The 14,117-nt window shown below is 44.3% G+C and overlaps 1 protein-coding gene across 1 annotated transcript in view; it reads left to right on the plus strand.

The window, feature by feature from the left end:
- Positions 1-14,117, plus strand: part of LOC126176039 (zinc carboxypeptidase-like) — an 87,201-nt gene that overhangs the window by 23,962 nt on the left and 49,122 nt on the right. The window contains exons 2-4 of the mRNA XM_049923171.1: positions 3,168-3,327; positions 6,663-6,799; positions 9,577-9,652. Coding sequence (XP_049779128.1) covers positions 3,175-3,327; positions 6,663-6,799; positions 9,577-9,652 — 366 coding nt within the window. The 5' untranslated portion in view covers positions 3,168-3,174. The remainder of the gene's footprint in view (positions 1-3,167; positions 3,328-6,662; positions 6,800-9,576; positions 9,653-14,117) is intronic.

The raw sequence follows: 14,117 nt of genomic DNA on the forward strand, positions 1-14,117 counted from the left end.
AATATTTCTGATGTTACCCAAGGATTTCTACTAGCCCTCGTCTTGTTACCTACTTGATCCTCTGCTGCCTTCACTACTTCATCCCTCAGAGCTACCTATTCTTCTTCTACTGTATTTGTTTCCCCCATTCCTGTCAATTGTTCCCTTATGCTCTCCCTGAAACTCTGTACAACCTCTGGTTTAGTCAGTTTATCCAGGTCCCATCTCCCTAAATTCCCACCTTTTTGCAATTCCTTCAGTTTTAATCTACAGTTCATAACCAATAGATTGTGGTCAGAGTCCACATCTGCCCCTGGAAATGTCTTAAAATTAAAAACCTGGTTCCTAAATCACTGTCTTACCATTATATAATCTATCTGGTACCTTTTTGTATCTCCAGGATTCTTCAATGTATACAACCTTCTTTTATGATTCTTGAACCAAGTGTTAGCTATGATTAAGTTATGCTCTGCGCAAAATTCTAATAGACGGCTTCCTCTTTCATTTCTTAGCCCCAATCCATATTCACCTACTATGTTTCCTTCTCTCCCTTTTCCTACCGTCGAATTCCAGTCACCCATGACTATTTAATTTTCATCACCCTTCACTATCTGAATAATTTTTTTTATTTCATCATACATTTCTTCAATTTCTTCGTCATTTGCAGAGCTAGTTGGCATATAAACTTGTACTACTGTAGTAGGCATGGGCTTCGTGTCTATCTTGGCCACTATAATACGTTCACTATGCTGTTTGTAGTAGCTTACCCGTACTCCTATTTTTTTTATACATTTTAAAACCTACTCCTGCATTACCCCTATTTGATTTTGTATTTATAACCCTGTATTCACCTGACCAGAAGTCTTGTTCCTCCTGCCACCGAACTTCACTAATTCCCACTATATCTAACTTTAACCTATCCATTTACCTTTTTAAATTTTCTAACCTACCTGCCCGATTAAGGGATCTGACATTCCACTCTCCGATCCGTAGAATGCCAGTTTTCTTTCTCCTGATAACGACGTCCTCCTGAGGAGTCCCCGCCCGGAGATCCAAATGGGCGACTATTTTACCTCCGGAATATTTTACCCAAGAGGACGCCATCGTCAATTAACCATACAGTAAAGCTGCATGCCCTCGGGAAAAATTACGGCTGTAGTTTCCCCTTGCTTTCAGCCGTTCGTTGTACCACAACAGCAAGGCCGTTTTGGTTAATGTTACAAGGCCAGATCAGTCAATCATCCAGACTGTTGCCCCTGCAACTACTGAAAAGGCTGCTGCCCCTCTTCAGGAACCACACGTTTGTCTGGCCTCTGAACAGATACCCTTCCGTTGTGGTTGCACCTACGGTACGGCTATCTGTATCGTTGAGGCACGCAAGCCTCCCCACCAACGGCAAGGTCCATGGTTCATGTGGGGATGATGTTACGAACAATACACAGCCACGATTCTTTTGAAACAGCCTGAATTTCTTCGTTACAAATAACGTTATTTTTGCGTTTTACTGTTACTTGTTGTTTAAAAATTTCTCTTTACATCGGATAATGTACTGAAAACTAATATATAGAAAAGTAATAATAAAAACAATTAATATGAAACCTTGGTGGTTTTAGTTTTGTGAACGTGAGACAAAGGTCCAGTGCCTATTTCTCTGCCTAACGTTTCGTCTCCCAGTGCTGGAGGCATTATCAGACGGTATGGAGTCTCAGATAGTAGTTTCAAACTTTAATCAAGTTCTGTAAACTGTGCTGTTTTTATGTATCCACCCAAACGGTCGATGTGTGACGTCATCAGACCCCAGCCTAAGATCGCGGTCACGGCGATGTGGGTTAAGGAACTTGGGAGTGGTGAAGAGTTTGTGTTGTTTGCCTTGTGTAACTTCAACCTTTCTTATTTTCTGTTAAAGTTATTTTTGAGCGTCTGAATTTCTATGGCCCCTCTGTATATCCTTGGATAGTAATGATTGGTTCTTGATAAAACCTTACTATCGAAGAAATGAGTTTATTTGTTCCTGGTCGCACTACATGATCTGCTGCTGCTGATTCATTCCCAGCTCCTGTGGTCCTTACGTCGGGTCCTAATGCCTCTTTTTGCAGTTCCAGTCTACACTTGACTTAATGGAATTTCATACAGTACTCCCGTGACAGGCGACGGGTGAAGGTGCTTTGCAGTGTTCAACTATTCGCGTTCTTCTCTTGTTGGTTTAAACACCGTATCACTAATATCTGTACTTATTACTCTGCTGCTGCAATTTTTTACTGTTTTTTTGAATGAGAGGAAAACTATCCCTTAGTGCGTTGTTTATTACTAGAAGCTCCAGATCTTTTAGGCAATAGTGTCCTATTTATCTCTTTGTCAGCGCAGTCGTTTCGCCTGAAAGCAGTTCTTAAATGATCGAGCTGTGGTTCACAGATCTTGTAACTCGCTCCACCCCTCTTTTCTGCTTTGGGAAAGTGACTGGAATTTTTGTGTAAGTGTCTATCCACGTGAGTAGGCTATATGTAAACTTTATATCCTAAAGATGATTAAGGTTTTACAATTATATGTAGAACCAGAAAACAAATTTAAACTTCTTTCTCTTTTCCCATGGTAAACTTTATATTAGAATTAATATCATTCAAAAAATTTGAAAATTCAGAGGGTTCCTTTTCCCCATGAGCCCATATAGCGCAAATATCAACGTACCGAAGGTACGGTTTATTGTTCGCCATCTGTTTGGCAGTTTCTTCAAATTTTGCTGTATAAAGATTCGCTACAACAGAGCTCGGTGGTTTCCGCTGGATAGGGAAATATGCCTTGGAACACTGTCAGGTGACCATGAAACAAAAATTATAAGGACGCAAATATCACCGGTTAAAGCCTGCATTGAACTGTTACAAACTCTCTGTGACTGAATGCTACTGTACATGTCCAAGTGGAGATACGTAATCATTACTCGACAAATTTTAACCTCAGGCTGTTCTTCATGTGATTTGCCGTACTTCCAGAGTTATAGAAATAAATTCTAGGGTGTGCAGCAAGGCCACAGAAATTAAATACTTCGTGTTGACGTTAAAATATTGCCGACAGTAAAATCGTATCTCGCTGAACAATGATTAACGCTATCTTTATTGCATTTAGGTCCGTTCCATTTGTCATGGCAGCTCGATGCAGCTGATACCAAAAGTCACAAGTGGCCTGAACTGAAGTTTCAGCATGCTGTGGAGGGCTGCGTTTCTGCTGGCGACTGCCGTGGCGGCGGCGAGCGGTCACGTGATCCGCTACGACGGTTATCGCGTCTACCGGCTCTTGCCCGCGGACGAGGAACAGCTGCACTTGTTGGCCGGGCTTGACCAGCTCCACGAAGACGTGAGTATTCCTTCCGGTCACAACTTCCCATTTTCGTGAAAAATGATCTCTATTTTACAGGCATAATGATGCAGTCGCGCCGGCCGGTGTGGCCGAGCGGTTCTAGGCGCTACAGGCTGGAACCCCGCGACCGCTACGGTCGCAGGTTCGAATCCTGACTCGGGCATGGATGTGTGTGATGTCCTTAGGTTAGTTAGGTCATTTACATATAATGTGAATAGCAACGGTCCTACGACACTCCTCTGCAGCACACCTGAAATCACTTTTACTTCGGAAGACTTGCAACGTATCTCGGTAGCTACTCTTTGGTTCAAAACAATAACTTGATATAGTGATACTAAAATGTTAACGTCAGAGTCCTAAATATACAGCTAATAGCCACATACACTGAGGAGGCAAAACATTATGACCGCTGCTCACCGCGACGTTGGATGTCGCCTGGTGCCGTTGCGGGCATGTGATGCGGTAAGAAAAATACCGTATGTAACATTTTTGTTACGCTAGATCGCTGGTCGTTTCCACAAACCTCGTAATCGAGGTGAACGGCGACTCGAAAGGTGTAGCACGCCACTGATAAGGCATGGTAGGAGCAGTATTATGCTACTGGAGTCATTCTCCTACGCTTAAATGGGACTTGTGGTAGTAATCCAAGACACGCTCACAGCTGCAAACCATCTGTATCGCTTCATGCTTGATGTCTTCCCTGACGGCCATGTCATCCTTCGGAAGTACAACTGTCCGTTTATTATTATTTATATATTTATTTATTTGTTGTTCCGTGGGACCAAATCAATGAGAAGTCTCCATGGTCATGGAAGGAGTCAATACATGAAATTATAACACGATATTAGAAACAGATAAAATGAAATATAAAAAAACATATTCAGGTGACAAGTCGTAAATTTAAATAAAGAAAATGAACAATGTAACACTGGAATTTGCTTAATTTTTTAGCTCTTCCAGAAGCTCCTCGACAGAATAGAAGGAGTGAGCCATGAGGAAACTCTTCAGTTTAGACTTAAAAGTGTTTGGGGTACTGCTAAGATTTTTTTTTTAGTTCTTGTGGTAGCTTATTGAAAATGGATGCAGCAGAATACTGTACTCCTTTCTGCACAAGAGTCAAGGAAGTGCATTCCACATGCAGATTGGATTTCTGCCTAGTATTAACTGAGTGAAAGCTGCTAACTCTTGGGAATAGGCTAATATTGCTAACAACAAACGACATTAAAGAAAATATATACTGTGAGGGCAATGTCAGAATTCCCAGACTATTGAATAGGGGTCGACAAGAGATTCTCGAACTTACACCACATATAGCCCGTTTTTGAGCCAAAAATACCCTTTTTGAATCAGAAGAATTACCCCAAAAAATAATACCATACGACATAAGCGTATGGAAATATGCAAAGTAGACTAGTTTTCGTGTTGAAGTGTCACTTATTTCAGATACTGTTCTAATGGTAAATAAAGCAGCATTTAGTTTCTGAACAAGATCCTGAACATGGGCTTTCCACAACAGCTTACTAACTATCCAAACTCCTAGGAACTTGAACTGTTCCGTCTCGCTTATAATATGCCCATGCTGTCTGATCAAAATATCTTTTCTTGTTGAATTGTGTGTTAGAAACTGTAAAAACTGAGTCTTACTGTGATTTTGCATCAAATTATTTTCCACAAGCCACGAACTTATTTCATGAACTACGTTATTTGATACTGTTTCAATATTACACACAAGATCCTTCACTACCAAGCTGGTGACATCAGCAAACAGAAATATTTTTGAATCACCTGTAATACTAGAAGACACATCATTTATATAAATAAGAAACAGCAGTGGCCCCAGCACCGACCCTTGGGGAACGCCCCACTTAACAGTGCCCCATTGGGACTGAACATCACTACCACTCTCAATATTGCGGAGAATTACCTTCTGCTTTCTGTTCTTAAGGTGAGAGGCGAACCAATTGTAAGCTACTCCCCTTACTCCATAATGGTCCAACTTCTGCAGTAACATTTTGTGGTCAACACAGTCAAAAGCCTTCGTTAAATCAAAGAAACCACCTAGCGTTCGCAACCTTTTATTTAATCCGTCCAAAACCTCACAGAGAAAAGAGAGTATAGCATTTTCAGTTGTTAAACCATTTCTAAAACCAAACTGAACATTTGACAGCAAATTATGTGAATTTAAATGCTCCAGTAACCTTGCATATACAACCTTATCGATAACTTTAGCCAACACCGATGGCATAGAAATAGGTCTATAATTGTCAACATAATCCCTGTCTCCCTTTTTATAAAGTGGCTTCACTACCGAGTACTTCAATCGGTCAGGAAACCGACCACTCCTAAAGGAAAAGTTACAGATATGGCTAAGTACTGGGCTAACATACATAGAACAATACTTCAGGATTCTGCTAGATACCCCGTCATATCCATGAGAGTTCTTGGTCTTTAGTGATTTAATTATTAACTCAATCTCCCTCTTGTCAGTATCATGGAGGAACACTTTTTTCTACGAGCACTATATGATTCCCTGTTGAGACTAGGTATCTATTTAGTTCACCTGCTATATTCAAAAAGTGATTATTAAATACTGTACACATATGTGACTTATCAGTAACACGGACATTCTCACTACGCACTGATTCTATGACTTCGACCTGTCTCTGCACACCAGCCACTTCCTTTACGACTGTCCATACGGTTTTAATTTTATCCTGAGACTTAGCTATTCTATCTGCATACCACATACTTTTTGCCAGAGCCAGAACTGTGATACAGTGGTTTGAGGAGCATTATAGTGAACTCACATTGATTTCTGGGCAACCAAATTTGCCTGATGTAAATCCTATGCAACCCACCTGGTTCGCTATCGGGCGCCATCACCACGTAAGCAAATCAGCGGCCGGTCATTGACACGAATTACGTGACCTGTGAGTAGATATCAATGCTACATAGCTCCAAAAACCTAACAACATACTGTCAAATCCCTGACACGCTAAATCAGCGACGTGTTTCGTTCCAAAGACGGAATAACAAGGTGTTAAGCAGATGGTCATAATGCTTTGGCTCATCAGTGTAAGTGTTGCAACTAATAATTAAGTTGTACAAACCAGTACACTTCGTAATTTGCATTCTTAACTTTTACTCTTAAAAAGTCACAAAAACTTGTTTTGATTTTACACTCCATATCTACCTGATTTTCTTACTGAGTAATAGAAGACTGGGCTGAAGAAATAGCGGAGATGCGCCCAGTAATCAATCACTTAAAAATTATTTTAGTGACATTTGCAAATTGATTCAGCATTATTTGTAAATCTAACACTATATTGCAGATACAATTCTGGAAGGAAGCCAAGGCCGTGAACAGAGCAGTGGATGTCATGGTATCACCGCGGGTAGAGGGTGCTTTCCTGGAGATGATCCAAATTTACGGCATGGAGGCGGCTGTCTACGTGGACAACGTGCAAAAGTATGTGCGTAGTACAAGGTGCATTCAAGTTCTAAGGCCTCCGATCTTTTTTCTAATTAACTACTCACCCGAAATCGATGAAACTGGCGTTACTTCTCGACGTAATCGCCCTGCAGACGTACACATTTTTCACAACGCTGACGCCATGATTCCATGGCAGCGGCGAAGGCTTCTTTAGGAGTCTGTTTTGACCACTGGAAAATCGCTGAGGTAATAGCAGCACGGCTGGTGAATGTGCGGGGACGGAGAGTGTCTTTCACTGTTGGAAAAAGCCACAAGTCACTAGGAGCCAGGTCAGGTGAGTAGGGAGCATGAGGAATCACTTCAAAGTTGTTATCACGAAGAAACTGTTGCGTAACGTTAGCTCGATGTGCGGGTGCGTTGTCTTGGTGAAACAGCACACGTGCAGCCTTTCCCGGACGTTTTTGTTGCAGCGCAGGAAGGAATTTGTTCTTCAAAACATTTTTGTAGGATGCACCTGTTACCGTAGTGCCCTTTGGAAGGCAATGGGTAAGGATTACGCCCTCGCTGTCCCAGAACATGGACACCATCATTTTCTCAACACTGGCGGTTACCCGAAACTTTTTGGTGGCGGTGAATCTGTGTGCTTCAATTGAGCTGACTGGCGCTTTGTTTCTGGATTGAAAAATGGCATCCACGTCTCATACACTGTCACAACCGGCGAAAAGAAAGTCCCATTCATGCTGTCGTTGTGCATCAACATTGCTTGGCAACATGCCATACGGGCAGCCGTGTGGTCGTCCGTCAGCATTCGTGGCACCCACCTGGATGACACTTTTCGCGTTTTCAGGTCGTCATGCAGGATTGTGTGCACAGAACCCACAGAAATTCCAACTCTGGAGGCGATCTGTTCAACAGTCATTCGGCGATCCCCCAAAACAATTCTCTCCACTTTCTCGATCGTGTCGTCAGACCGGCTTGTGCGAGCCCGAGGTTGTTTCGGTTTGTTGTCACACGATGTTCTGCCTTCATTAAACTGTCGCACCCACGAACGCACTTTCGACACATCCACAACTCCATCACCACATGTCTCCTTCAACTGTCGATGAATTTCAATTGGTTTCACATTACGCAAATTCAGAAAACGAATGGTTGCACGCTGTTCAAGTAAGGAAAACGTCGCCATTTTAAGTATTTAAAACAGTTCTCATTCTCGCCGCTGGCGCTAAAATTCCATCTGCCGTACGGTGCTGCCATCTCTGGGACGTATTGACAATGAATGCGGCCTCATTTTAAAACAATGCGCATGTTTTTATCTCTTTCCAGTCCGGAGAAAAAAAATCGGAGGCCTTAGAACTTGAATGCACCTCGTACTGATTGATACCATATTTATTTTCTACGATACCACGGAGTGAAATATAGAACACTGTTAATAGGACTACATATTTCGAAAATTTGGGGTATTTAACCGAAATATGTACATGCATAAATACGTTATTAAACTAAACATCGTTCTCCGTTACGTGGGCTCACATGAAAAATGGTCGGCATGTAGCCATGTTTAAACAAAAATTAAGGTAACATTATCTGAACGAAGTCGTTCCACGACACTGCAATACATAGAACAAAGTTAACCCATGAGGAATATAACTAACGAACTGACTGGTTACTTAGATATACACAGTTCTGCTCCAAGGGCTTGTAGGAGCTGGTATACAGAAGGCTCCCAAGGCCTCTCCCAGTGTTCCATCTAGGATTATGCAAATACAATATCTGTTAAAAAGTATTTCCACAATCCTATGCAAAGCGGAATTGACCATTAGATGTCACGTGAGGCGGATCTGCCAGTATAAAGTGAGGTGGGAAGTACTGTATTGTCGGTAGAGAAGTATTAACAGCAGAATGCGTGGTCGGTCAGGAGAGTTCAGTGAGTTTGTACGTGGGCTAGTCGTTGGATGTCAAATCCAGCAGGGATATTTCTACCCTTCTAAAGCTGTTCGACTGTTGGTGATGTGATTGTGAAGTGGAAACGGGAAAGATTTGCATTTGGAAAATTCCTGGAGAATGTTATCTGGAATCATGTGTAGTGCCAACAGTGATGTGCGAAGGAGGTGGTGTTTACGGCATGGGGACGTTTCTCGTGGTTAGGGTGTGGTCCTTACTGCACTTACGAAAAAGCTAGATCTGGAAGGATACGAACACATTTTGCAACGTTTTTTACAGTGTACAGTAGAGCAACTGTTCGCAGACGATGATTGTTTGTATAGGCATGACAATCCACTCTGTTATAAAGCAGCATCTGTGAGACAATACTTTGTGGAGAATAACATTCATGAAATGAACAGCGTTGCCCAGAGTCACGACCTCAAACCAGAACAGCTTTAGAATAGTTAGAATGTCAACTCCGCTCGAGACTCCAGCGTCCATCACTGTCTTCTGTGGATTCGGCTCTGGAGGAAGATTGGTCTGCCATTCCTCCAGATACATTGAGAAACCTCGATGAAAGGGTCTCCAGCACAGCTGTAGGTGGAGTCTGGACACACCCATATTAATGTCGACTAATAAATGTGCAGATAATTTTGATCAGATTGTGTATTTGGAGGAACCTAATTCGCAGCGTTTGAGTAACAGATTCAATAAGCGTGTAGTTGCTATATAACTAAGAAGGTAACTCATCTACCCATGCTGTTTTGCTTTGACCTCCGAAGCAAAGACTGAAACACAAGACTAACCGTTCTTTCTACATTTTGTCTAGCTTTGTGTTATTTCTGGAATGTATCTGCTGGGCACATCTAATAATGTATCTCTTCTTCCAGACTCATAGACAACGAGAGAGGATTCAGGAGACAAGGAGAATCCTTTGGATGGGACGACTACTACAACCTCACGGAGGTACGTTCTTTACATCGCGTATATACTATGTATGGTTGTTATGGAGGATACTGCAAACGTGAGGGAGGTACCAGTGACTCGGACGATACGATAGTAGAGACCACTTGCTCTTTAGAAAGGCAGAGTGGCTTTATTCAGCAAACACACACTGAGCGTACTCAATATGTGATCCTCCCTCATAACGTATTTCTGTATTAAATGTTTTCAGCACCGTTAACATTCTCTGACAATGGTAACTGTTGTAGCAAGGAGTCGCTTTCTTGCTACGAATATTCTACTTATACTTTTTGTAACACGGTATTTTCTGATACGGTTACCCATCCAAGTATTAGCCGAGCCCAACGTTGCTTAACTTCAGTGATAGACCGGGAACCGGAGTTATCAACATGACAAAGCCGTTGGATCCAAAGTGATAATAATCGATACCAATCCTCAGGGCAAGGAAGTGACACATACAACTTACTGTTAAAGAAAACAGTGTAACGAGAAACCAGCCCAAGTTGCAGATTTCACTTTCTTTTTATTCACTCGATGACTAGTTTCGGACCGTGACGCATTTTCAAATCATCATAACACAGTCAAAAATAGTATTTTCGAAAATGCAAAAACCGTGTAAAAAATGTGAGAATGAACAGTTACAGCGCATCTGTATTGGCTTCTGTTTTGTCGTAATGATTAACAGAAATTGCTGACCCACAGCTATTCCAGCATCCCGGAGATTCGTGTTAAAGAAATGCTCATAACCAAGATCGCGTTCGAAACTATCTTTTGTTGACCGGTTTCGAAGGTAGAAACTCTCATCTTCATATCTTCAAAAACTTGCTCTATGCACTACGTATTTCGAATGAGATGGTTCTAAGATGTGCTTCATTCGTCATATAATTATAAATACTGGCGTAAATGTGCACTTTCACTATATATTGTGGAATTTAACAACTGACAAGCATCAAACGAGTGCTCTGTATTTGGACATGATAAATTGTAGAAGTTGCATTTACTTTTGACAAACCTGTTTAAATTTTGAAACTTCCTGGCAGATTAAAACTGTATGCCGGACCGAGACTCGATTTCGGGACCTTCGCCTTTCGCAGGAGAGCTTCTGTAAAGCTAGGAAGGTAGGAGGCGAGATACCGGCAGAAGTAAAGCTGTGAGGACGGGTCGTGCTTGGGTAGCTCAGATGGTAGAACACTTGCCCGCGAAAGGCAAAGGTCCCGAGTTCGAGTCTCGGTCCGGCACAGTCTGCCTTCGGCAGTGACACAGTGCGGGCCGTGTTGCCTGCCGGCTGCGCTGTGGTGCGCGCGCCTGTTTGTTTACGCCGGAGCAGCTTCGCGTGTGCGGTGTTGTGAGTCTAGAACGAGATGGCACACTCGTACAGAAAAACGACTTTGAAGTTCAGTTTTTCGAACGACTATACACGACCAAAGGCACACGAGATTGAACGATTCTTAAGAGAAGAGGTCAAAATCGATCCACAGGATCGTGGGAATCAATTTATCGATCGTTTCAAGCGTCGTCTATGTCAAGCTTGTTGACGAGGCTGTTTGCGAAAGACTTCTGCAACGATCACCGAACGGGTATCGTTTCTGTCATGCCGACGGGAATGTTTGTGCGGTTACGGTCGATCACGCGGGAATGGGGATCCGTACTATACGAGTCTTCGAACTTCCGTTTGAGGTCCCGTCTGAACTTGTTACCGACGCCTTTCGACCATACGGTACAGTTCTATCCCATGTGGCCGAAAAATGGACGAGTTTTACCACGTACCCCGTTTTAAACGGGGTGAGACAAATACGGATAGAACTGCGAAAGCACGTCCCCTCTTATTTGTACATAGGATGTTGTCGAGCGATTATAATCAATGATGGGCAACCTTGCACTTGCTCGGGGTGCGGGAAAGAAGGTCACGTCCGCTCGGAATGCCTCCAGCGACATTTAGTGCAAACCCCACGGGATGGCGTTCAGGCGCCACAACAGATGACTGTCTGACCGTTGACTTTTGTGGAAGCCCTGAAAGGCGATGTGAGGGAGATTTCCGATGGGCACCAGCAGCTGCACCCTATAGAGAACATGGACACCAACGGACTGGAACTCCGACCACCGGTTCCACCACAGCAGACACAGGACACCACACAAGAGATGCAGCTGACGGCCGCTCCAGGCTCATCCGTGGTGGCTGCCAGTGCTTCCACCGAGAGCGTGATAGGCCAGGCCCAAGACGAAGGATACGCAACCCAAACAGCCGATGCGGAAGCAAGGCAACGGAAACAGCGTTCTCCGAAGAGAAGAAAGACGCGTCGACTGACTTCTGCTGACGATAGCCATAGTCCCGAGGGGACAGTGGACGACAACGACAGTATCGACCTGAGACCAGTGGATTCAACAGATACCGAGATGACGATGCAGGAGTTACACAGCGACGATAACTTGAACTCTCCTTCTGGTGACCGGAAGGCAGAAGTGGAGATGACAATTGTCCAACATCAGAGCGGTGACAACGTTGCCTCCCATCCTTCGACCAGTTCCGGAAATATGCTGGGGGACTGGGCGCAAGAAATGGACCAACAGGAACAGAATGAAAATACGAACGCGACGATTGAGGATAGTCCTGGTCAGAGGCAGGGAGGGGTCGGGAAATGTTGAACAACTTAGTGTGGTGAGGAGCGCCGGGGGTGCAGATAGACGCTTAATGACACCGCCCTACAACTGATGAACACACGCCAGGCGTACCGCATTGCAACGATAAACATTAATGGCCTTCGGACACCGCTTAAAATTCAAATGCTGAAAGATATGTTACGCGCTGCGGACGTGGATATTGTACTCCTACAAGAAGCGCGTTTCGCATCGCCGCCAGAGTTCTACGGCTACGAGGCACATTATTCAGTGCACGATGAAAGTGGATGCGGTGTGGCGATTCTCACCAGGGAAGGAATAGGACTGGAGGACGTCATGTCTCTCCCTTCGGCACGTGGCATAGCGATCACTGTCGACGGTGTTCGTTTCATCAATTTATACGCGCCATCTGGCTCCACAAAACGAAGAGAAAGGGCGACCTTTTACACCGAAGAGATAGCACTGTTGTTCGCTGGACGCTATGATAACTATATAGTGGGCGGCGACTTTAATTGTGTCGTCGACAAAAAGGACCAAGTGCCTCATTATGTGCCATACATGGAACTGCGTGCGCTGATTACCGAAATAGCGCTTCTGGATACCTGGGAATTGCAGCATGGCGACAGACCGGGTTATACGTTTGTAACGGGACACTCGGCGAGTAGACTTGATAGAGTGTATGTGAAAGGAGCTCTACGGACGGCGATACTGGATGCCGAAATCTGGCCAGCGGCTTTTACGGATCATATGGCGTACGTCTGTACGATTTCACTAACGCGTCAGGAGATATGGCGGAGTAAGGGTCACTGGAAAATGAATTGTGCACTTTTACGTGGCACTGAATGTCGCCGGTCGATAGAGGCGGCCTGGGAAACCTGCGTTCGCCGCCAACGAGCATACACCTCGGTTCTCCAGTGGTGGATCAAATGCGGAAAACCAACGTTACGGAGAACGTTGATACAATACGGGCAGGACAAATCGCAGTGGAACCGCACGACGGCTGATTTTTATTTTACAGCCTTGATGGAGCTGATGACCCAACAACCGTCGCCGGAAAGGCACACGGCATGCGCAGGATAAAAGCCAAGTTATTACAGCTGACGAGACTAAGAATGGAAGGTATAATGGTCCGGGCGAGATTGGCGGACACAGTTGCTACCGAAACCCCCTCCATGCACCACCTGGTACGTGAACGTCAACGGCGACGCAGGACATTGATCAGGGAACTGATCTCTGAAACTGGCCAGCCAGTTGTGAACCAGCGTGATATTACGCATGTGTTTACTGACTATTTCCGCCAGTTATATGGACCTGTACAAGTGAACCACGAGACACTACATGATGTCATCTCGGAAATGCCAGATAGAGGACCACCACTGGTTGCAGAGGCTTTCATCACAGCGATAACAGAGGACGAGCTGACAGATGCAATTGCCAGGGGGGCTCCGAACAAGTCCCAAGGACAGGACGGCTTCCCAATTGAATTTTACCGCGCCTTTGCATACCTCATGGGACGGACCTGGATTCAGATGTACAACGAACTCCTGTTACCGCAGACTGAGATACCTGCCGAATTCACGGAGGGTATCATCCCAATACCCAAACTACGCAGTGGCAGAAGGCCAGGAGATTATAGACCACTCACTCTCTTGAACTGCGACTATAAGATTTTCGCGCGCATCCTTGGGGCTCGCCTGCGGTTTTCAATTTCTGATAGACTCCTCATAGATCAAACTTGCCTCGGCGGTAAGAGTAAGGTACATGCGGCGCTCGGTGACTACCGAGATATCATCGCATTAGCAGCGGCATGCCGAGTGCGTGGGGCACTCGTCGCTATTGACTTCGATCATGC

This window comes from Schistocerca cancellata, chromosome 3 (genome assembly GCF_023864275.1).
Source record: "Schistocerca cancellata isolate TAMUIC-IGC-003103 chromosome 3, iqSchCanc2.1, whole genome shotgun sequence".
NCBI classification, from domain to species: domain Eukaryota; kingdom Metazoa; phylum Arthropoda; class Insecta; order Orthoptera; family Acrididae; genus Schistocerca; species Schistocerca cancellata.